Source organism: Neomonachus schauinslandi, chromosome 11 (assembly GCF_002201575.2).
Source record: "Neomonachus schauinslandi chromosome 11, ASM220157v2, whole genome shotgun sequence".
Lineage (NCBI taxonomy): Eukaryota > Metazoa > Chordata > Mammalia > Carnivora > Phocidae > Neomonachus > Neomonachus schauinslandi.
Window position 1 is genome coordinate 47,249,805 of NC_058413.1, and position 25,787 is coordinate 47,275,591.

Genomic DNA, 25,787 nt, shown 5'->3' on the forward strand with positions numbered 1-25,787 from the left:
GCGGCCTGAGGGCGGGCGGGCGCCCTGGTGCGGGGGCTCCGCGCTCCGCACGGCCCGGCCCGGCTCGGCCCCGGCGCCATGAGCGGCGGCGGCGGCGGAGGGGGCTCGGCGCCCAGTCGTTTCGCCGACTACTTTGTCATCTGCGGGTTGGACACCGAGACCGGGCTGGAGCCGGACGAGCTGTCGGGTGAGTGAGCGCGGAGCCCGGGGCTGCTTCCCCGCGCCCGCTGCGGCCGGGGACCCTTGAGGAAACCTCCCCGCTTTGTTCCGGGAGCTGGGCGAGGGCCGATGCGCAGGACCCACGGGTGGCGCAGGGGAAGGGGGCGTCGGGCTGGAGGTGGGGAAGCGGGATGAGGGGTTCTGAGTCGGGAGGGGTCCGAACCGCCCCTACGCCCCTCTGCGCTGTGGTCCTGTAGTAGGGGACCAGGAGGAGGGGGAAGCGTTGTGGGTTCTGTCTGGTGACTTAGTACAAGATGAAGGTAAGCCTGTTGTCGAACACCCGCTAGGGAGGGAGGAAGGTATTCCACATCTCAGTTGAAAGTAAGTTCCACCCAGACTTTAAAAAAAAAAAAAAACAACAAGGAGAGCAAAACAGAAACTTGAGTTTTTCTGGCCTCTTCCCAAGAAGCCTGTTCCTCAAAACCGTTCTAACTCAGCCCTGGGCTGGGCCCCCTGGTTTCATAGGACATGAAGTAATAAAGTGAACTTGAGCCACAACAAGAAGGGTGAGAACTCTCTTAGTTCCAGAAAGGGCCTGCACCACGGGGCCATGCCTCTTTTTATGAAAAGTAATTGGTGGCTGTTAGGAGACCAGCTTCATTCGTGAGTAAAAGGGGAGATTCTTGGTTGGGTAGTGATGCTTCTCAAGTCATCTTTCAAAGGGAAAGTGAAGATGGGGCCCAGATCAAATTGACAAGAATTGAAGAAGAATGTCATAATTGTAAAATCCCCATGAATTCCACTGCACTGTCATTGGAGCCTTTGAATTGCAACAGTTTTGAAAAAGTTTTTGTCTGGAGTGTCCAGTTTGCAGGTTTCATGTGCGTGGAGGTTTGTTGTATCATCCTGATTTGATGAGGGATCTTCCTTTCCGGTGTTTTGTCATGATGTATTCACCAAAGTTTCCTGAAAGTGATTATGCTATTGACTAATTTTACCTTGCTTCGAAGATAATAGGACAGGGTTTTTGTTTGTTTTTGTTTTTTTTTTTGTCACTGGAGAAATTCCAGTGTTTCTTATGAAAAAAAATTTAGGTGCATACTTCAAATGACAACAATAGACCATCTTTTAAAAAACACGATACATTGGTGACCTTTAACAAGGTCAGAACAAATATTTTCTCAAATTAATACTAGATGGAGAAAAAAATCATGAAGCAGTAATGCTCTTAATACTAGGCCTTTTGTTGGGGCAACATTATTGTTTCAAGATCACTTTTTTAGGTCTTCAAATTCTTATAATACAGATGTTAGTTTTTCATCTATGTTTCATATTTATTAAATTTGTGACTTTGTGATGTAGTTGTTGGAATTTGGTTCATAATGTTGGAGCTGGAAGAGACCTCAGAGAGGAAAATGAGCCCCAGGAAGGACAGTAGGGCCTACATTCTGTTAGTTAATTGCCTGACTTTTGGTTTAGTGCTCTTCTCTTACACTAAACTGCATCACATTGCCTGGTTGGGTCTTCAGAAAACATTAACATGTTGAGAAAGACTAAAAATAACACAGTTCTCCCCAGTAAAAGAAACTTTAAAGTGGTGGAATACACAAGTGGTTTTTTTTTTTTTTTTTTATGCTGTGCTTTTGAGTGTCTACTGAATTATATAGAAATTTGATTTTAGGGATGCCTGGGTGGCTCAGTTGGTTAAGCGTCTGCCTTTGGCTCAGATCATGATCCCAAGGTCCTGGGATCAAGTCCCACATCGGGCTCCTTGCTCAGCGGAGAGCCTCCTTCTCCCTCTGCCTGCCACTCCCCCTGCCTGTAGTCTCTCTTTCTCTGACAAATAAATAAATAAAATCTTAAAAAAAAGAAATTTGATTTTAGAAAATAAAAAGAATGGTTTGCAAATGGTAAAGCATAAGAATGAAGCTGGGAAGTGATGTGTTAGTGAGAGTATGGGTTTTGCAGTTAAACATGGGTTTTGCAGTTAAATATTACCCTCTGCAATATGTTGGCTATCTCTGTGACTATGGGGCAAGTTTGATAACTCTGCTGGGATCTTCATCTATAAAAAAGGGAATGTAAGTAAAAAGCATTTCATCAAGTAGACACTCAAAAATGTTACTTTTCTTTTAGTGAATATCTGTTAATTATCTGTTTTTTCAGCAAGCTAAAATTATATCCCTCTGAAAGCTTATTGGGAGAATAAAGAAAGGGGGAATCAATTGTATAAAATGTGTGAAGAAAGTATTTTTTCTGTCTTTTTAAATGTGGTTGCAGTAGTGGAATGCCAAGACCATTTATTCAGTAGGTGGCCTTTGTTCGAATGGGCATTGATTGAAGGGTTTCTTTTTTGCCTTCATTTCATTTCTGGTGAGTTGGTAGGGGAATCTGGACTACCCAGGGGGAATCTGAATAAAATAAAAACAGAATACAAATAGCTTTATGCAGGTCAGTCTTGAGACTCTCCAGGGTGCATTTTCTCTCCATAGCTGGCCTTATAGCTCTCAAACTGATGATGTCATAGTAAGTGAAACTATAAGAAATTGTGAATTGCACCCAGGTCTTTAGGGAGATACTGAGGAGTCTAAGTTCTCTCTATGCAAATTAAGTTCTATACTTCAGATAACTTCTATACTCTTACAAAGGGAATCCAGAACAGGCAAATCAAAGACACTTATTTGTTCCTTCTAGTTTTGTGGAGAAGGATTAAGATTCATTCTCATGTTGCAACAATAAGCATAGAGCTTGCTGTGTTGAATATAAACTCAAATCACTGGAATGTATAGGATTCTCTCCCTGCCACTTCCCCTTTCTTTCAGACTTAAGTATTTAGGCAAGTCATATGCTTATTTGTTGTGCAAGGAACTGAGGACGGTATGAAAATTGTTTTCTGGTTAGTTGAAATATTTTGGGTTGGAGGGGGAGGTGATCAATGAATGAATCATAAGTTTAGCCAACTTTAGGAAATAGTGTCTGCTTGTTAGCTTTTTGAGCTTGTCAGAGAGATAAGCAAATCTGTAAGAATTGCCTTTGATTTATGTTTTCCATTCCTGTTGGCTCATCCTAAGTGGGGAGGCAGATGGTAGTAGAGTCCAGTCCCTCTTTACCCCTTTGATGCGTGGATGTCCTGGGTGTCTTAGTTTCCCCTTTTTCTTTTTGTGGTCGCCACCAGTGACTGCAGGAGAAGGCTTACTGTGAGATGGGATTCCTGAGTTTAACTTTCCCTGTCTCTGCCTGAGAATTAAGGTTCCAGAATACTTGTGACCTATTTCTTACTTCGGAATCTTTTTAAGTTCCTCTGAACTGACCTGCACCTAGCATTGAGATGTATTCTTGGTTCATGCATCCACTACTCCAGTTTTCCCAGGTTCTGAGCAGAGGGCCTTGCCAAGAATTGAAGAGAAGGGCTTGGGGCCATAGATAGGAGACTGGCCAGTGTACTGTATGAGTCTATTTAGAATACTGAGAATATACTGAAATCATCTCTTAATATCAGTTAGAAGAGAGAAAAAATGCTTACTGACTAGGAAAGTCAGAGGACTGGTGAGATCATATTCCTCCTTAACCATATTGAGCAGTGAATTTAGAACCTAAAATTCATGGCATATCAAATGCGGAAGCATGGTTCAAGAGATTATATAACCTTCTGATTTTACAGATGAAGAAACTGAGGCCATGAGAAGGTTGGAGAATATTTTTCTCCCTTGCCATATGTCATTCTTCTTTTCTGCTATTTGAGTGATGCTTTGCAGTAATCTGTTGAGTAGAGGGGACAAGTAAAATATTTGTTTGGCAGGGGCAGGGGCAGACATTATGGCAGTTCTTCTGGTGCAGGTTTCTGTTACATGTTAAAGAAGAATACTATGTGTGATTTTCATGAGGGATATCTTATTTTTTTTAGCTTTTTCATTTCATATAATTTCACACTGAACATTGACATGAATAGTACAAAGAACTTCAGTACATCCTTTTTCCAGATTCACTGATTAACATTCTGCTCCATTTATTTTATCACTTGTATGTGTATGTTCTCTTTCTTATATATACCTATATATAGACAACTTCATTGTGATGAAATTCGTATACCATATAATTCACACACTTAAAGTGTACAGTTTAGTGGTTTTTAGTATATTTACAGAGTTGTACAATCATCAGTATAGTCAATTTTAGAATATATTCATTACCCACCCCCCAGCCCAAGACCCATACCCATTAACAGTCACTCCCCATTTCTTTCCAACTCTGTAACGCTCCTCAGCCCTAGGCAACCACTAATCTACTTTTGATCTCTGTAGATTTGCTTGTTCTGAACATTTCATAAAATGGAGTCCTATAGGGTCTTTGTGACTGGCTTTTTTCATTTAGCACATTTTCAAGGTTCATCCATGTTAAAGCATTTATCAGTATGTTATTTCTTTTTATGGCTGAATAGTATTCTATTGTAGGAATATACCACATTTTATTTATCCATCAGTTGATAGACATTGGGTTGTTTACACTTTTTTTTCTTTTTTTAAGATTTTATTTATTTATTTGACAGAGACACAGCGAGAGAGGAAACAAGCAAGGGGGAGTGGGAGAGGGAGAAGCAGTCTCTCCACCGAGCAGGGAGCCCGACGCGGGGCTCGATCCCAGGACCCTGGGATCATGACCCGAGCCGAAGGCAGATGCTTAATGACGGAGCCACAGGCGCCCCTGTTTATACTTTTTGATTACTATGAATAATGCTGCTGTGAACATTGTGTACATGTTTTTTTTTTTTTTTTAAGATTTTATTTATTTGAGAGAGAGAGTGAGAGAGCACAAGCAGGGGGGCGGCAGAGGGAGAGGGAGAAGCAGGCTTCCCACTGAGCAGGGAGCCTGATGTGGGGCTCGATCCCAGGACCTTGGGATCACGACCCGAGCTGAAGGCAGACGCTTAACCGACTGAGCCACCCAGGCGCCCCTGTACATGTTTTTGTGTGGAGATATATTTGCATTTCTCTTGGGCATATACCTAGGAGTGGAATTGCTGGGTCATATGGCAACTGTGTTTAACCTTTTGAGAAATTGCCAGACTGTTTTCCAGTACAACTATACCGGTTTACATTCCCACTAGCAGTGTATGAAGGAAGGTTCCACTTTCTCCATGTCCTCACTAACGCTTATTAACTTTATTTTTGATTATAGGCATCCTAGTGGGTGTGAATATGTATCATTGTGGTTTTGATTTTCATATCCCTGATGGCTAAGGATATCTTATATAAAAGAAAAAAAAGAGGCTATCTCTTTCCAGAGATGAAGTGGCTATAAAAAGCTTGATGAGCCAGTTTCAAACAGGGAGTCAGTATGAGATAATTTTTATTTTATTTTTATTTTCCTCTGCTAGTCTTTCAATTTTATGCAGGTTCTCTCATGGTCATTGTATAAAGGCATCTCTGCTCTGAATCCTAGACTCCTAGCTGAAGCAAAACTCAAATCCTGGTAGCTTACCTCAAGCGTCTGTGATAACTTCCAGAGGTCAAGGTTGCTATATCAGGGGAAGATTTCCTAAGTTAGGTCACATATTTCCTGTTTTGAGCAGAGGAGAAATCAAGAGAAGAGATCAACACACAGAAAACAGAGCAGTCCAAGGCAGTTAAAAGTACATGCTGGGGCGCCTGGTTGGCTCAGTGGATAGAGCATGTAACTCTTCATCTTGGAGTCATGAATTCAAGCCCCACATTGGTTATGGAGCCTACTTAAAAAAATACAAAAAAATTTTTAATTACATGCTAAATTTAATTGGAGAGACTGTATATTCTTAAACATGAGAGAACCCCACTTCGTACTCCCTCAGGTAGGGAAGATATTGAAGGTAAGTGGATTTTACTTGAATGGCACTGGAGCCTTGCTCCTCTCTTCTTAGGAGGAAATCCTAAATCACAGTGTTTGGTGCTTAAACCAAATTCTCTTAAGACTCTGCTCTGCCCTTCCTTCCCTCCTAGATTAGAAACAGTTTTTTTTTTTTTTTGCCTAAGGCGTCCTTTGGCAAGCCCGTTTCCAGTTCTATATCCTTTTATAAGCTTGTTTTCTGGCTAACTCTGGTGGATGGCATTCTTAGACTTGGCTTGGCTCCTCAATTCCTCTGCCATCCCTGGATATGAATTACTGTCAAGGGGTCTTAGCGGTCTCTCAGGAACCTGGGTGTACATGAGGGAACCTGCTGGATATGGCATAGGATCCAGTGAAAGAGAGAAAGACTTAACCTTTTAGAAATCGGTGACTTAGGGAATTCAGTGATTACACCTAGGCTATCATTGCCAGATTTTTAGATTTAGTTTCAAAAGTTACTAAGTGAGGCAGATAATGGACAAATGTCTGTGTTCCAGATGTCCTGTGGTAACTGATTTTAGTTTGGAGTATATGGAACCCCTGGACTGGGTTTATGAGTGACAGTCCTGTCATGGTGGAAAATGAGAGCATGTGCCAGCTCTCAAGCTATTTTCAGTATGCTCCTAGAGGATCAGATGTGACTCCAGGAAGTAAGATGGGAACAGGTATAGTTTAGATCATCAGGTTTCTCAGATGTTATACTAAGGTCTAATATCTGAGACTTTAAGTATAATACTTTATACTTGGGATCTGTCATAGTTTCTGTTAAAGGTAGCCAGGTTAGTAATATTTTTTTGTTCCTTAGTGTGATGGGTAAGTCAAGTCAGGATTTTGCTGGGCCGTCTGTGATCTACTGTATAGGTGGAACTAGCTGGGTTAGCCTAAAGTAGAGTTTTCATGGAGTGCTGAGAGTCCTAAGCAGGGAGAAGAAGGTTTATGGAGGTTCCTCTTGTTAAGCTTCATTCCTCCGTGAGTGTGGGATTCCTTGGCTTCTAAACTATTCCTAGTTGGCAAAACATAATATGAGTGTGTGTTCGTTAACATTGGTCACAGAATTTAAAGAGTCAGAGCTAGAAATGAGAGATAATCTTTCCATCACTTTTGACTGATGGTAATGATTAATATTTGTGACTTTATAGTTTTGCAGTGTACTTTTAAAGAGTTTAAAATTTTTTCAGCCCTACTTGAAATATAATTTTTTGTCCATTGCCACCTGGCAAATTGGAAAGAACTGTTAGAATCCATATCTTCTGCCTGCTGTCACACCATTGATGAGATTATTGTTTTTAGTTATAGATTTGGGAAAACTGAAGCAATGGCTTAATCATTTAATAGCAGAGCTATGGTGTGACCTTTTTAGTTCAGTCCCCAACCCACATTGCAGTAGGGGAGCTCTGTTGGGAGAGGAACCAGGTCACTCATGGTCTGAATTGTAGTTAAGGCTGGTTGTTATTTTATATATGTATTTTCCTGTCTACCCCACTCTTACCAGTTCTGGAAATGTCTTTCTTAGATCAAATAGTTACTAGGGCTTTGTTTCTAAGAAGCTCCGTTTTTGGTGTGGCTGTTTCAGGATGTTTAATGCTTTTTTGTCTGAGGTTTGTTTTCTTTGAAAAAAAAAAAAAGGGTTTGTGTCTGTTAACCTCAGAAATCCCTCAGCGTAGGCTGTAGTTTGCATATTTTGTGGTTGCAGTTTGGGGGCTGGCTGTAACTTCTGGTTTACCATATTCTGTATAACGAAAAAATATTATGGGAAGCAACAAAGAAACTTCCGGGATTTTTAAAAGCAGGCAGAGGAGGAAATGATTTAGAAATGATAATCATAAGCCACAATTTGTAATGGATAAAACCAGTTTATAACAAATTACATGCATATTTATTTATTTAAAAATATTTTATTTATTTGACAGAGAGAGATAGCGAGAGCAGGAACACAAGCAGAGGGAGTGTGAGAGGGAGAAGCAGGATTCCCGCTGAGCAGGGAGCCCGATGCAGGGCTCCATCCCAGGACCCTGGGATCATGAACTGAGCTGAAGGCAGACGCTTAATGACTGAGCCACCCAGGTGCCCCTACATGCATTTTTATTAGACATTAGAATTAGTTTCCACAGGAATGTCAGAGGACTTGGTTCTTTTCTCAGTTGTGTTATCAGCTGATGTCCTTTTCTTTCTTTGATTTTGCAGTTTTATTTATTTATTTATTTTATTTTTATTATTTTTTAAAGATTTTATTTATTTATTTGACACAGAGAGAGAGAGCACAAGCGGGGGAGCAGCGGAGGGAGAGGGAGAAGCAGGCTCTCTGCAGGCTGAGCAGGGAGCATGATGCCGGGGGCTTGATCTCAGGACCCTGGGATCATGACCCAAGCTGAAGGCAGACGCTTAACCGACTAAGCCACCAGTCGCCCCTGTAGTTTTAGAATGATAGCCCTCTGACACTGTTTTAGCCTAGTTATGAAGATAGGTATTGATTATTGTTAAATTGTTGAGGAAAATTAGAGATTTTATTTTATGTAAGTTAGGTGTCCCTTTTCTTGTTTTTCCCAGAGTGTTTATTTGACAACGACCATTAAAATTTTTCTTAATTTTTCTTTTACTGATGATAAAAACTGCAGGTCATTATAAAAATTAAAACATTACAAAGTTATGTTATAAATTCCTGTTTCCCAGAGTTAGCTAGACAAATTTCTTAGCTTTGCTAAAAGACAGTGCTTTACATAGTAGTTGCTGATAAAGATTTGTTCTATTAGGGGCGCCTGGGTGGCTCAGTTGGTTAAGCGACTGCCTTCGGCTCAGGTCATGATCCTGGAGTCCCGGGATCGAGTCCCGCATCGGGCTCCCTGCTCAGCAGGGGGTCTGCTTCTCCCTCTGCCCTCTTCCCTCTCGTGCTCTGTCTCTCATTCTCTCTCTCTCAAATAAATAAATAAAATCTTAAAAAAAAAAAAAAAAAGATTTGTTCTATTAATTATGAGATGATAGAGGCTGCCTATTCAGATTTTCAAAGAATTGTATATAATCATGTTTTGTTTTGTTTTGTTTTGTTTCTGATATAAAGCACAGGACTTAACCTTTAGAATTTAAGCCAAGCTTCCACAACTTTTCTAAGTGCTGAATAAGTGATGAAATGTGGAGGTCTGTAGAAGAGAGGAATAGCATTGATTGTTTTCCCATAGTCAAAAAGTTGAGGGCCAAAGTCAGATTTAGAGGTAAGATGGTGATGGAAGAGGTGTTCTGTACTGCATTCCAATTGTTTTATAATTTTTAATTTATAAAACTAAATTTTTAAAAATATTTATTTTATAGAGAGAGCATACGAGCAAGGGAGGAGCAGAGGGAGAGGGAGATAACCTCCAGCAGACTCCGTGTTGAGCACAGAGCCCTATGTGGGGCTCCATCCCATGACCCTGAGGTCATGATGCTCAACCCACTGAACCACCCAGGTGCCCCTATAAAACTAAATTTTATAATAGTTTAGATGAACCTGCCTTTTTATTTTTTTTAATGAATCTGGGTTTTTTTCTTTTTTTTTAAATTTTATTTTATTATGTTATGTTAATCACCATACAATACGTCATTAGTTTTTGATGTAGTGATCCACGCTTCATTGTTTTCGTATAACACCCAGAGTTCCATGCAGTACATGCCCTCCTTAATACCCATCACCAGGCTAACCCATCCCCCCACCCCCCTCCCCTCTAACACCCTCAGTTTGTTTCTCAGAGTCCAGTCTCTCATGGTTCATCTCTCCCTCCGATTTCCCACTCTTCATTTTTCCCTTCCTTCTCCTAATGTCCTCCATGCTATTCCTTATGTTCCACAAATAAGTGAAACCATATGATAATTGACTTTCTCTGCTTGACTTTATTTCACTTAGCATAATCTCCAGTCCCATCCAAGTTGATGTAAAAGTTGGGTATTCATCCTTTCTGATGGCGGAGTAATATTGCATTGTATATATGGACCACATCTTCTTTATCCATTCATCTGTTGAAGGGCATCTCAGCTCTTTCCACAGTTTGGCTATTGCGGACATTGCTGCTATGAACATTGGGATGCATATGGCCCTTTTCACTACATCTGTGTCTTTGGGGTAAATACCCAGCATGAATCTGGTTTTAGTTTATTTAACCAGTTCTATTGACTCAGGATCATGATCTCTTATTGGGAAAAAACCAAAACAAATATCTAGGAGTATCACCTGCTGAACTGACAGCCATTCCAGTTTGTTACCTCTGAGCTTCTGTATGTCCAAATAGTATTTAATCCCTTTCTTTGCTAAGTAGTTACTTAATATTCTTCTCCTAGCCTTCTCCTTTTTCACATCTGTATGAAACACATTCTTTCCCCTGCATTTCTATTGCGTGGAAAGCGGTATTTAATCATTTGTGGTTTTATCTTCTAGAAGAATGTTTAGTGTTTTGTGGAGGATTGTTGGTCTGCTGATCTTGCTCTGTTAGCTGCTTAGCTCAGTTGGTTATGAGTGTGGTGCATTTAATGAGGCCAAGGTCATTGTGTCGGTCTCCATAAGGACCAGCTAGCTTTGTTCTATCTACTTTTGTGCTACTCTCAGCTCACTATCCCACTGACAAGGACACTGTAGGTTATAGGGAACACAGGTAAGAAAGTGAGGTTAGAGTAGCATTTCATCCTGTTATAATAGATGATAATTAAATTAATAGGTGTTTATTGTTTATTGAATACACTGCAATGGCAGGTATGAGATGGCATTATCCCCATTTTACACATTAGGGACCTAAAGTGCAGAGAATTTAAATAATGTGCCCAAGGTCATATAGTAAGAATTGGAAGCCTGTTTTCCCTGTCTCCAAAGTCCTCTACCACACTTTTCTCTTACTAAAAGACCAACCTGATGATAGGACACTTGTTTGCATAGATGTGTGAGATACAGTTGCTGTCCTTGAGCTCATAGTCTTTTGAGGAGGCAGGCATATAAATCAATTAACTTCAGAAAAGATCAGTTCCTTATATAGGGTTCAGGAGAGGGAAAGAGTACTGTTCTCTAGCTTTGTAGTTTATATCTTGCAAAATTTACTACAGAGGGCTTAGCTCTGGGTGTGACCCTGAACAAAAACATATTCTCTCTGATTTATTCATTGATTAATTCAGTGCTCATTTAATATGTGCAAAAACACCTGTGGACCTGTACATAAACTATAGAATCTGAGGGTTGGAAAAAACATGTTTGAAGATCATGTTATTTTTCTCTAAAAATAAAACTTTGAGTTACAAAATACATATTTCTTATAGGGAATTTAGAAATTATAGAAAGGTACAGAAATAAGTGACTCATAATTCTTCTCTCCAGAATTAAGCTGTTAGTATTTTGATGTCTTTATGTAGTTCCTTCTAGTTTTTAAACGTTTTTATTGCAATGTAACTTAAACACAGATCCTAACTATACAGCTCAATGTATTTTTATGTATGTATGCATGTGTGTATACACAGATCAGTTCTTTCCAGTTTTTACTATGTGTGGGTGTATGGGTGTATACGTCTACATACTGTGATAAAGTGAAATGTAAAATTTTGTGTTTTGCTTTTTTTCACTTAATGTTCTATAATGAATATTTCTCAGTATCATGAAGTATTCTCCTAAAATTTTGTTGATCCCAGTGAAGAGTTAATCACAGGTAGCAGAAACTCATTCAGACAAGCTAAAGTAAAAAGGATTTCTTTCAAATTCTAACATGTAATATATTTATAAATAACATCTTAAAAAGAATATCCAACATAAATATAAAGATCTATGGAATATTTCAAATTTTTCTTTTTTCAGATATCCTTATACCTATGTTTTTATACTACGGGAGTCATTCTATAAGGTTAATTGCTAAAACTAGACTTTGTTGAGTCTGAGGAGTGCACATCTTAAGTTTTAATAATATTGTCAAATTTCCTCCTCAACAGTTTAGACTCTTACCACAGTGTTTAAGATTCCAGTTTCTCTACATCTGTAATAAAATGTTAGGGCTTTTCTAAAATGTTTCCAATCTGCCAGAAAGAAAATACCTTGTTTTAATCTGAATGTAATTATTTGAGGCTGAGAATCTTTTCATATGCTTCATGTAGATTTGTATATTTCTTCTATGCATTACCTATTCAGGTCTTTTCTTCGCATTTCCATTGTGTTAATTATCTTTTTTTCATTGATTTGTGGAAATTGTGTAGTAGGAATATTTTGATTGTCAGGAAGTATATTAAAGCTTCAAAAATACTTGCAGTGAAAATATATATATACACTAGTATGTATTTATAAATTGGGATCATAAATGTATTGTGTACATACTGCCTTTTGAATATATTATTATATGTCAGTAATATTTCCATGGTATTAAAAATGTCTTGAATAGTCTCATGCCATTTAATATTTTTCATAGATATGCTTTTAATTGTTATTTAATTCCAAAGTATGGGTAAACTGTAAATTTTTTTTTGAACTGTAAAAATTTTTTTTTTTAAGATTTTATTTATTTATTGACAGAGAGATAGCGAGAGAGGGAACACAAGCAGGGGGAGTGGGAGAAGGAGAAGCAGGCTTCCTGCTGAGCGGGGAGCCCGATGTGGGGCTCGTTCCCAGGACCCTGGGATCATGACCTGAGCTGAAGGCAGACGCTTAATGACTGAGACACCCAGGCGCCCCTGAACTGTAAAATTTTTAATGATTATTTGGCACTTGGGTGGTTTATACTTTTTTATTATAAATAATTTTACACTGTAATACTTTATACAGATCTTGAGTATCTTATTTTTGCTTTAATGTAAATATCGATAAGACATTATTAAGCCAAATTCAATGAATCTTTAAGCACATTTCACACGTAGTGATAAATTTCTTCTCAAAAGTGCTCTACCAGTTTATGCTCACCCCTAGTTTGCCATTATTTAATCTCATATATATATGTATGTATTGTTTGGTGGGGATGGTATATTATACATAACATAAAATTTACCTTTTTAACCATTTAAAAATGTATACTTCAGTGTCATTTAGTACATTTCACAATGTTGTGCAGCCATCACTATTGTGTAGTTCGATAACATTTTCATCACTCTGAGAGGAAACCCTGTACTCATTAAACAGTCACTCCTTATTGCCGTTCCCCCCCCAGCTCCAGGCAACTACAAATCTGCTTTCCATCTTCGTGGATTTGCTTATTCTGGATATTTCATATAAATGGAATCATGCAATATGTGACCTTTTGTGTCCGAATTCTTTCACTTAATGTTTTCAAGGTTCATCCTAGTTGTTGCATATATTAGTACTTCATTCTTTTATTTATTCTTTATTGAAGTGTATAGTAGACACACATTGTTACATTAGTTTCGGGTGTAAAACATACTGATGGACAACTCTATACATGACGTGATGTTCACAAGTGCAAATGTAGCTACCATCCATCACCATAAATACTTACAATACAATGAAGTCTAGTAGTTTCATTCCTTTTTATGGCTGAATAATATTCCATTGTGTGGATATACTACATTTTGCTTATCCATTCAACTGTTATAGACATTTGGGTTGTTTCTACTTTTCGGCTACTGTGAATAATGCTGCTTTGAACATTCATGTGCAAGGTTTTGTTTGAACACCTGTTTGGGAATCTACCCAGGAGTGGAATGGCTGGGTCATTTGGTAACTTTATGTTTAACCTTTCCAAGAACTGCCAAACTGTTTTCTGCAGTGGCTGCACCATCTTACCATTCTCACTATCAACACGTGAGGGTTACACTTCCCCTACATCTTTGCTAATACTAGTAATTTTTCATTTTTTGATGTCATTATGTTTTAATCTATATTTCCTTACTTCTAAGATATTTTAAAAAGAGCTATTTACTAATCCTTTGTATTTATATTGTGAATTGTCTCTTTATAATTTCTTCTCTTGCTCATTTTTTTTGGGGGGGGGAGGAGTGGGAAGAACTGAGGTTGGGGTGCTTTGGAAGGTAATTATGGATCTCTTTTGCTTAGGGAGAGCTGGTAAGTTTGCTACAGAAATAAGGTGGCGAAAGAAATGTGATTTGCGACATATATTTGTTTCCTGTGACTGCTGCAACAAATTACCACAAACTGGGTGGCTTAAAACAATAGTTTATTTATTTTCCCACTGTTCTGGAAGCCAGAGGTCCAAAATCAAGATATTAGCAGGCTGCCCTCTCACAGAGGCTCTAGGGGAGAATAATTAATTGCCTCTTCAGTCACCATTCCTTGCTTTTGGCCACATTGCTCATTTATTTATTTTTTTATTCTTATGTTAATCCCCATACATTACATCATTAGTTTTAGATGAAGTGTTCCATGATTCATTGTTTGTGCATAACACCCAGTGCTCCATGAAGAATGTGCCCTCCTCAGTACCCACCACCAGGCTAACCCATCCTCCCACCCCCCTCCCCTCTAGAACCCTGTTTGTTTTTCAGAGTCCATCGTCTCTCATGGTTCGTCTACCCCTCCGATTTCCCCCGCTTCATTCTTCCCCTCCCGCTACCTTCTTTTTTTTTCCTTAACATATATTGCATTATTTGTTTCAGAGGTACAGATCTGAGATTCAACAGTCTTGCACAATTCACAGCGCTTACCAGAGCACATACCCTCCCCAGTGTCTATCACCCAGTCACCCCATCCCTCCCACCCCACCCCCCACTCCAGCAACCCTCAGTTTGTTTCCTGCAATTAAGAATTCCTCATATCAGTGAGATCATATGATACATGTCTTTCTCTGTTTGACTTATTTCACTCAACATAATACCCTCCAGTTCCATCCACGTCGTTGCAAATGGCAAGATCTCATTCCTTTTGATGGCTGCATAATATTCCATTGTATATATATACCACATCTTCTTTATCCATTCATCTGTCGATGGACATCTTGGCTCTTTCCACAGTTTGGCTATTGTGGCCATATTGCTCATATCTTCACATACCTTCTCCTCTATGTCTTCTCTATGTGTCTGTCTTACAAGGATACTTGGATTTAGGGACCACTCAGCTAATCCAGCATGATTTTCTCATCACAAGATGTTTGATTACATCTGTAAAGACCCTTTTCAAATAAGATAACATTCATAGGTTCTGGGGATTCGGATGTAGACCTATCCATTCAACCTACTACAGAGGGTCTATAAGGTAGGTCTTGAATTTGCTCAGGTGTGAGCAAGGAGCAGACAGGAGTACGGAGAGCCCAAGAAGAATGGTTAAGGAGAAAAGAGACTAAGATCACCAGTGCTCTGTACTGTTACTATACTTGATATTCAGAGATTAGGATTCAGAGATAAGATTTTAGGATAAAAATGACTAAGAGTCTAAATTATTTGACACAAGCCATGTAACTCACAAAAATCAAGCTCTGCTATGGTAGAACATTCTTATCTATAATAAAAATCTTTACTAGCACTGTGATACTGGAACCAGTATCTGCTGAACCACTTAGATTCATTGTCTTGTCATCAGTAATCATCACTATCATCTCTAGTATTTTTATTTATGCTGTATTTATTCTTTATTATTATTTTAAAAATTGAAATATTCACATTGTATTTATTCTTTTTTGAGTATAGTTGACATACAGTGTTACATTAGTTTCAGGTGTACAACATAGTGATTTGACAAGTTTATATGTTATGCTATGCTCACCACAAGCATAGCTACCATCTGTCACCATACATCACTATTACAATATCACTGACTATATTCCTTATGCTCTGCCTTTTATTCCCATGACTTAATCATTCTATAACCTGAAGACTGTATCTCCCATTCCCTTTCACCCATTTTGCCCATCCCCTCATCCTCCTCTCCTCTGGCAACTATCAGTTGTTTGTATTTTTAGGTCTGATTATGCTTTTTGGTTATTCATTTTTTTAAAGATTCTACATATCAGTAAAATCATATGATATTTGTCTCTTAGTCTGACTTACTTCACTTAGCATAATACCCTGTAGGCCCATCCATGTTGTCTCAAACAGCATTATCTCATCCTTTTTTCATGGCTGTGTAATATTTTAGTGTACACACACACACACACACACACCGTCTTCCTTTCCATTTGTCTATTGATGGACACTTAGGTTGTTTCCATATCTTGCTATTGTAAATAATACTGCAATAAACATAGAGGTACAGTATTTATTCTTTTAAAATAGGCAACATAGGTCTCTTAGAAGAGAAGCAAGAGCTGGTTAGAATTTCCAGATCTTTCATTTACAGAGGAAGGAAGTGTGCTGGAAGGGTTCTGAGTAACTACCTAAGTTCTCACAGCTGGTTAGTGTCAGAGCTAAGACTTGAATTTGGGGTTCCTTAACTCTTGGTTGAGTGTTTTTTCCATGATACATATAGTATACAAGCAGCACAAACTGATAAATTTGTGATTATTTATTTTTCTTCCTTAAAGCTGAGGTTCCCTATTAGGGTAGTAAAGGAGATATAGTGTAGCCTAAAAGCTGGATCTGTCACGTGGATTTGAAACCCAGATCCTCCATTTACTATTTGCATGATGGTGGGCAATTTACTTCTCTGTGTTTAAGTTTCTTTATCTTTAAAGTGGACATAGGGGCGCCTGGGTGGCTCAGTCGTTAAGCGTCTGCCTTGGGCTCAGGTCATGATCCCAGGGTCCTGGGATCAAGCTCTGCATTGGGCTCCCTGCTTGGCGGGAAGCCTGCTTCTCCCTCTCCCACTCCCCCTGCTTGTGTTCCCTCTCTCACTGTGTCTGTCTGTCAAATAAATAAATAAAAAATCTTAAAAAAAAAAAAAGTGGACATTGAATCTATCTCATAGGGTTGTTGTAGGATTAAAGGAGTTAATACATTAAATGGCTTGAGATAGTGCCTGGCACATGATGAATATGCATTTAAGTGTTTTCACTATTACTAACATTCTTCTTTGCATCACTTAACTCTATATAATTTTGATATTGATGCAAAGTGGAGAACGGGTAATAGTACTACATAATTCTCATTTGGACCTGTTAGCAACCACATGAGGTAAGTTCTGTTATTTTTTTGCACTTTATATGTGAGGACACTGATGCACAGTATGGTTAAATAACTTGCCTGAGATTGTTCAGCTATTATGTGGGAAGATTGGGATTCAAACTCAGATCTGTCAGAATCTAGAATTTACTTTTTTTAGGAATTAAACTTTATTGTTATCAATATAGAATACAGTAAAGTGCACATATCCAAGTGTACACTGTGATGTATTTTCACAAACTGATGTGTTGCCAGCACTTCAGAATCCTTTCTTGTGCCCCTTCCAGTCAGTATTTGCGCTCTCACTTACAGAGGTAACCACTGTTCTGACTTCTAACAGCATTGATTAGTTTTGCTTGTCTGTACTTTAAATGTAATCAAATGCTGTGCTTTTTTGTGTCTGGGTTCTTTTGCAAGCATCATGTTTGAGAGATTCATTCATATTGTTAAAAGTCGTTCTAGATTGTTCATTCTCACTGCTGTATAGTTTTCCATTGTGTACCTCTACCACAGTTTATCTCCCAGTTCTACCGTTGATGACACTGTGGGTAGTTTCTAGATTTTGAGTATTAACAATAGTGATATATTATGAATATTACTGTATGTGCCTTTTTGTGAACATGCCCTTTGGTCTGTTGGGTGGGTGTTTACCTAGAAGTGGAATTGCTGGGTTATAGATACTCGGTTTTAGTAAATACTGCCATACTGTTGTCCACTGTGGTTGTACCAGTTTACATTCTCACTTGTAGTGCATAAGAGTGTAGGTTGCTCCCTGTCCTCATCAGTACTTGGCATTTTCCTTCCTTTTTGTTTTAGCCATCCTGGTGGTTGTGTAGTGGTATTACATTACATAAATTTGCATTTTTCTGGATGACTAATGAAGTTGAGCACTTCTCTAAAAGTTTATCAGACATTTATATACCCTCTTTTTTAGAAGTAACCAAGTCTTTTGGCATTTTTCTTTCAGGTGGTCTTTTTTTTTTTCTTACTGACTTAGTGGAATTCTTATTTGTTCTAGATAGGAGTTTTTTTCAGTTATATGTACTGATTATATCTCCTCCTAATTTTCCTTTTCATTCTCTTAATGGCGACTTTTGAAGAACAAAAGTCTTTATAGTATCCAATTTATCACTTTTCTCTATGTTTAATGCGTTTTATATTCTGTTTAAGATATGTTTGCTGTTGCAGAGTCACAAAGATGTTCTGTGTTTCCTACCAAAGGCTTTATTGTTCTGTCTTTCACATTTAGATTTGCAATCTCAGAGCTAACCCTCTTAATCACTATACTGTGACACTACTCTGTACTGCCTGAAAAAAGCTCTTCTACTGTGCGCGCGGGCATGCGCATTGGTGCCACTTTTCAACATTCTACAGAGTGGAAGAGAAACATTTCCATTGCTGTCACAGCTGGGCCAGTAGTACAACAGTGCTTTGATATGACCAAATACAGTGCTTTTGATAGACGTTTAGTAAAACAAATGCTTGTCTTTGTGCTTTGATTTAGTACCAGCTGGTAAACTTTTAGTGTTTAGGAAACTGTAAAAAAAAAAAAAAATATTACTATAAGATGTCTTAAGGTAAAGAGAATTCACCTCTGTTATTGAGGGTAACCTGATAGGAGGCTCCCAAATTCTTAAATCTTCTTGTACACTCTAGGGGAGGTGAGGGGGTGGTCCTTCATTATAAACTGTGGTTTGAAATTTGGACTTAGGGATATGTTAGTGTTAGTGTTCTTGGAACAGCCATGTTTGCTGCTCTGGGCTCTGCTTTGGGCAGATATATGTTGTCACTTTTATGCAGTGGAGGCTTCCTTCTTGGGAAGGATTTGGGAATTCCTAGGGCATTTCTGTGCCATTTTCATGGTTTAAGATTTAGAGGTGACTCTTGCATGTATGGCTGTCCTTTTGGGAGGAAAAGAGCTAATATTTGTTGAGTAGGTTTTGTGCTCTGTACAAGTATGTCCCTTTACATAAGTTAACTCAGTCCCTCAATAGGCCCATGAAATGAGCATTATTATCTCTGTGTTAAAGATGAGGAAACTGAGACTTGAAGAGAGACCTTGGGCAGGTTACTTAAAATTCAGCAAGACATGCAACTAGTATTTGAATCTAGATTTGCCTGTCTTTAAAGTCCAGTTTCTTCTACCACAGTGTATATATAACAGGATATACTGTAGTACCTTCCTAGCTTCATCTGAAGAGAGGCCTCTGCAGATTTGTGAGGCCCATCTGCCCAAGGAGGAGATACAGATTTATTCATATGTGTTCATGAATTCCAGGAGGGGTTGGTTTTTAATGATAATTCTTTTTAAAGATTTCATTTATTTGAGAGAGAGCGAGAGAGCACGAGAGTGGGGAGGGCCAGAGGGAGAAGCAGACTCCCTGCTGAGCAGGGAGCCCGACATGGGGCTCGATCCCAGGACCCTGAGATCATGACCTGAGCTGAAGGCAGACGCTTAACCGAATGAGTCACCCATGCGCCCCTTTAATGATAAATATTTATGTCTCTCTAGCACTTAGTATAGGGCTGTGTAAATAGTAGGAGCTCAGTCAAGATTGATAAATTGCTTTAGCATGGAATAAGGTAGTAATGTAGTAGAATGGCTGAGAGTGTGGTAGACAAGTTCTCTATCCTATGGTGGCTGAGTGGAGAAAACATCACAGTACTTACATTTATAGCTTGGATTTGGTGGGAGGGTGTGAGTAAGAGTGAGGTTTTGGGTGAATTGTTTTAAGTGTCTTGCACATTCAGTAAATATTTGTGGGTTGATATGTTGATGAATTTTGGGGATATTTTCACCTGGAGGGAGAATTTGAATTTTTGGCTTGCACATTTTCTTCTGTTTCTCCATGGTAGCAGAGGTGTATTTATTTTTAGAGTTCTTTAGCCTTACTTTGTAATAGATTGGCTAGTTTGGTTTTTGCTGTGTGGTAAAAAGAACTGTCTTATAATTAGCATCTCTGCTTCCTCGAACAGTTTTATGAATTTGTTTTGAAGAACCTAAAAAGAAACAAACTAAAAGAAATATACGTTGTGCTAAATATTTCTTCAAGAAGGGCATTTTATGCTAGGTAGTATTCTAAATGTGGAATCCCAAATAACCACATTGGAAAAACAAAATCTCCAAGACTGAAATGGCCCCAGGAGCTCCTCCCTGCATTGTCATGGTAAATTATCTATAGATTGGAAAGGGTAGAACTGAATTATGAGAGGAGACCCAAACCTGAGACCATTAAGTATTTATATAGGAGCATTTAATTCCTCTGAATGAATTCAGGTCTCTCTTTTTAAAAAAATTTTATTTATTTATTTGTCGGGGGAGGGGAGAGAGAGCACAAGCACAGGGAGCGGCAGGCAGAGGGAGAAGCAGGCTCCCTGCTGAGCAAGGAGCCCGAGGCAGGACTCTACTTCAGGACCCTGGGATCTTGACCTGAGCTGAAGGCAGATGCTTAACCGACTAAGCCACCCAGGCGCCCCTGATTTCAAGTCTATTGACCCAAACAAATTATACCCCAGAGTTCTGTAAGAGTACTGGGATGAGATCATTTAATTGCTGTCAGTCACATCTAAGGAATATGGAATTACCACAAAAAGACATATTTTCAAGACTGAGAAGGTAAGAGTTTGACATTTCTAGTCAAAATCTAGAATAGTTGATTAAGGATATGGTATGAGGATTTAGAAAAGGAAACTGATTATTAAGAGCCAACACAGGCCCACTAGGAACATGTTAGGTCAGACTAACTACATTTTCTTTATTAAGGGGGAGTAGACTGGTAGAAGGGGTGAATAACTTTCACCATCATTTTTGGATTCAGGAATGGTTTGATGGGAATGATTAGGATAGACGTGGGGATAAGAGACAGATTTGAGCTGTATGATGAAGGAGGTGATGCAAAAGTAGCAGTATAGAAAGATGTTCCAAAAAAAATAAAGTGTGACTTAATAGGAACACTAAAATGTAAGGCTTTTAGGGGCACCTAGGTGGGTCAGTTGTTAAGCGTCTGCCTTCGGCTCAGGTCCTGATCCCAGGGTCCTGGGATCGAGCCCCGCATCGGGCTCCCTGCTCCGCGGGAAGCCTGCTTCTCCCTCTCCCGCTCCCCTGCTTGTGTTCCCTCTCCCGCTGTCTCTCTCTCTGTCAAATAAATAAATAAAATCTTTAAAAAAAAAAATAAGAACTCTAGATACAAACAAGGTTGATAAAATTTTTTAGAGACAATGGGTCCCACCTAGAGATTGATAAAGGAAATAGTAAGGATAGGATAGGGGTATCATTTTTAATATTTCAAAAAGCTGTATTGAAATTTTGTGAAAATATTACTAAAAGGTCAAATTTCTTTGCCTTTGGCTGGAAGTATATTAATCTCAAGTTATACTTCTAATTAGTGTAAGGCAATCAGAAGTTATAACCACCAATGATATATCTTTAAGAATTTTTAGAAACCTAACTATAATTTTATTAATGCAGAGGTGTTTTTGAAGGACAAAAGCTTCTAACTTTTTTTTAAAGATTTATTTATTTGAGAGAGGGACTGAGAACAGGGGGTGGGGCCAGGGAGGGGCAGAGCCAACTGAGCCAACCAGGTGCCCCAAAATTGCTTTTTTTTTTTTTGAATGCTATTGAAGTGCTATTTTAGTGGTTGCTATTTTTTTTTCTGGTGCCTTTTAGGTGGAATTTTGGTGGATTTAGCAGCAGATTAAAGGATTTTTTTTTTTTTTTTTTTACAGCTTTTATGATGTCATGCTAGTTTGGTTGAGCTTGTGTCAAAGGTGTCACTTTGTGGGTTGGAACCTTTTCAATGTTTAATTCTCTGACTCCCATACCAAAGTTTTAAGGCGTATTAACAGTCTGGAGAAAAAGAATAATTTTTGTTCTCTTCACAAGAATTGAGCTCTCATTGAAAGCAGGTGGAAGGATGGAAATGAATTAACTGTAAATCTTGCCTTTAGTGAAGTCACAGTTTAGTATAGTACTGCCATTTAGTTCTGTCAGAGAGTACATGCTACCAGATCAGGAGAACAGTCACGTATGTTGGCAGTGATTAGGGAAAGCTGCATAATAAAGGTGACATTTGAACAAAGTCTTGAAGGACAGGAAGGACTTAGATCTAGAGGATGTGAATGGGGATGGGTAAAAGGTGGATCAACAAGGAACTCTTGGGCATGTTGAGGCACTATCGAGTCATCCTGTTTGACTAGAAATATGCGATTCAGAGGATAGTAATGGAGGCTAGGGGGAACAAATAAAACAACAAGGATGTGTCAGGTAGGTTGTATGACCAAAGAATAGTGTGGGAATGGAGAGATGATGGTATTTGACTGTAACAGCTTTACGGCTGGTAGCTGCCCCTGTTGCCTCATAAGTAACTCATTTGCAGGACAGTTGCTACCCTGTTAGTCATTCTGCCAGGGTCCTCAGTTTAGCATTTAGTAGACCTAATGTTTTTCCAGGAAAAGGAGGGTCAGCGTTTGTAGGGTTGTTGATGTTAATGGAGCTGATTAGTTTTCAGAGTGTGTCCAGACAAGAGAGCATGAGAAATACAGAAGATGCTGGAGGAGAGCAAGAACTGAGGTCGAGAAAGGTGGAGAGAAAGAACGGACATAACAGTTGCTCCTCTGGCTCTTTCTAAGAAGCTTTCACCTAAAGCTCTGGCAACAGTGGTGGCTTTAAGTCTTGGTTTTCTTCCAAGGATTGATAGAAGACCTTAGCCTCATGTCTGCTCTTACTAAGCTCACTTACTGGCAGGTTGTCTCCTCCCTTCTCCAACCTCCACCACTCACCATTTTAGCCTCATTTGTTTCTCTTCCATCCCAGCTGCAGGAGGCTCTGAGGGGCCCTGCGCTAGAGGGTCCTAACTGCTAGCGGGTAGGGCAGCTTGGAGAGTGGTGTCGCTGGGTGCACTGAAGGGATCCAGGGGATTTTGGGTTGTGTTGCCTTTAGTTAGGGAGGAACCCTCTCATGAGCTGTGGGTTGAGAATACTACTCTGTATTACAGTAGAAAATTTGTGGTTTTATGGCTTTTTAGACTTTTTGATGAAGATTACTTACCCGTAGAATATTCCTTTCCTTACACCAAACTTGTACTTCTTGACTGCTCTAAATTCTAATGTTCTGAGAGACATCCACTCGGTGTCTGGAGGGGTTTCTAATCCCATTTTGTGTCCTACTCATTGAATGATTATCTCTGAGCCAGTTTCCTTATCTGTAAAATCTCTCTTAGGGTTGTGATGAAGCTTCATGAAATAATATATGTGAAAGTGGTTTCCGTGGATTCCAAGTGGTACATACATATATTTTTTTTCTTTTGCATTAAAGGTTTCTCATTTCATATAATACAGAGAGGAGGAAGTGTGCACAGTAGTTGCAGTACAGAAATTAGGAATTAGGTTAGTATTCTAAATCAGTTAAAAAGTATCTTCTTCATCAGCCAGGAGAAATGCACTATTAAATTATTTATATATATTCTTTAGTGCAATCACTTTATCATAGAGATTGTACATGGTCATAGTAGGAAGTTCAGAAAATACAGAAAAGTATAAAGAAAAAAATAGCAATCACCCATACTTCCACTTTCCAGAAGTCATATAACCACATTTAATATTTTCTGTATTCCTTTTTATAATTTTTTTGAGTTAAATTAGTTAAAATATCATATATTTCAAGTAAGCTATCATTCTTTGTAATTTATAAGAAAGTTATTGCCATAGGTGTATAAGAACATCTATTCTTTTCTTTTTTAAAAAATATTTTCTTGGGGCGCCTGGGTGGCTCAGTCATTGGGCGTCTGCCTTCGGCTCAGGTTGTGATCCCAGGGTCCTGGGATCGGGCCCCGCATCGGGCTCCCTGTTTGGCGGGAAGCCTGCTTCTCCCTCTCCCATTCCCCCTGCTTGTGTTCCCTCTCTTGCTGTGTCTCTCTGTCAAATAAATAAATGAAATCTTAAAAAAAAAAAAATTTTCTTGGGGGATGCCTGGGTGGCTCAACCAGTTGAGCATCTGCCTTCGGCTCAGGTCATGATCCTAAGGTCCTGGGATAGAGTCCTGCATTGGGCTCCTTACTCAGTGGGGAGCCTGCTTCTCCCTCTGCCTGCCGCTCCCCCAGCTTGTGCTCTCTCTCTCTCTCTCGGATTTAAAAAAATTTTTTTTCTTGGGACACCTGGGTGGGGCAGTCGGTTAAGCATCTGCCTTCAGCTCAGGTCATAATCCCAGGGTCCTGGGATTGAGTCCCACATCGGGCTCCCTGCTCAGAGGGGAGCCTGCTTCTTCTTCTGCCTGCCCCTCCCCCTGCTTGTGCTCTGTTTCACTCTCTCTCTCTCTGACAAATAAATAAATAAAATCTTTAAAAAATATATTTTCTTTTTTTATTTTAAGTAGGCTCCATGCCCAATTTGGGGCTCGAATTTAAGACCCTGAGACCAAGAGTTACATGCTCTGCCGATCAAGCCAGCCAGGCACTCCAAGAACATCTATTTCTTTGCTTCTTTTAATGTTCTGATTTAAATTTTTTTGTGCAATTTTTCTTATATGTAATCTTATTTTTTGAGGTAGGTAGGGTATAAAAACCACTATCTTCAGTATTTCATAAGCTCTGTAGAATAAGGTATTTTCTTTTTTTTTTTTTTTAAAGATTTTATTTATTTATTAGAGAGCGTGTGATAGAGACCATGAGCAGCGGAGAGGTGCTGAGGGAGAGGGAGAAGCAGACTCCCCGATGAACAGGGAGCCCGAAGCGGGGCTCAATCCAGGACCCTGGGATCATGACCTGAGCCGAAGGCAGATGCTTAACGACTGAGCCACCCAGGCGCCCCAGTATTAAGTTTCATCAGAGTTACATTCACTAGGCTTTTAAAGTACTTTAACTGTGTCTCTATTTCCTTTCCTTTTTTTTTTTTATTCCTACCTGATGATATCCAATCAGGAAAACTGTGTTAATCTGCTTCATTACTCTCTACATTTGTTCTCTTTGAGATTTGCATCATCTGAAATTTTCGTGTGTGTGTGTGTGTGTGTTTAAATACGAGTCTTGTAGTTTGTCCTTTGGGTGGGACTTAATATGGATACCATTAAAGCAGTGGTTTATGCAAGTTTGGGGTTCGTAAATCTCTTTGAGAATCTGATATAAGCTGCAGATTCTTGCTGTAGCTCCATCAGCCTGGGTTGTTTGATGTCTTGGCTTGTTAAGCTTATTGCACAGTGAACACCTTGGGATGTCCCTTTACTTTATCTTGGAGTTATCCTTTGCCGCTCTCTTGTGATGGATCCAGTTTCCTGAATCCCATATGTACATCTTTCCTGGTTGATCTCTAGTTTTGGCAGAGCAACTTTTTAATTTCCACAAGCTTGTTGTTGTTTGTCTTTTAATTTTAAACAGTTTTATTGTGATGAAGCTTACATACCATAAAGTGACTCCATATCTCTCCATTGCAGGCAGCCACAAATGTACTTCTTGTCTCTGTGGACTTTTTTATTCTGGACATTTTATTTAAATGGGATATAATTTTTAAAACCTTTTCAGTAAACTTCTTATTTTAGAGTAGTTTTTTCCAAAAGGAAGACTACAGAGGTAAATGCCATTCTCATCATATTATATTAAAAATACATGCATATTGGGGTGCCTTGGTGGTTCAGTCAGTTAAGCATCCAACTCTTGATTTCGGCTCAGGTCATGATCTCAGGGTCGTGATATTGAGCTTCACTTTGGGCTCCACGCTCAGCAGGGAGTCTGCTTGAGATTCTCTCTCTCCTTCCCCTCTTCACTCCCCTCCTCCACCACTCCCTTTCT

At 39.2% G+C, this 25,787-nt stretch overlaps 1 protein-coding gene across 5 annotated transcripts in view; it reads left to right on the forward strand.

Moving 5' to 3' along the window:
* Positions 1-6: 6 nt before the first annotated feature.
* Positions 7-25,787, forward strand: part of DENND5A (DENN domain containing 5A) — a 98,481-nt gene continuing 72,700 nt past the window's right edge. For 3 of the 5 annotated variants that reach the window (XM_021685297.2, XM_044919852.1, XM_044919853.1), the window contains exon 1: positions 7-187. In XM_021685297.2, the coding sequence (XP_021540972.1) occupies positions 79-187 (109 nt within the window). In that variant the 5' untranslated portion in view covers positions 7-78. Of the gene's footprint in view, positions 188-8,366; positions 8,393-25,787 lie in introns of those variants that run through there. The other 2 variants (XM_044919854.1, XM_044919855.1) reach the window with 1 other exon arrangement.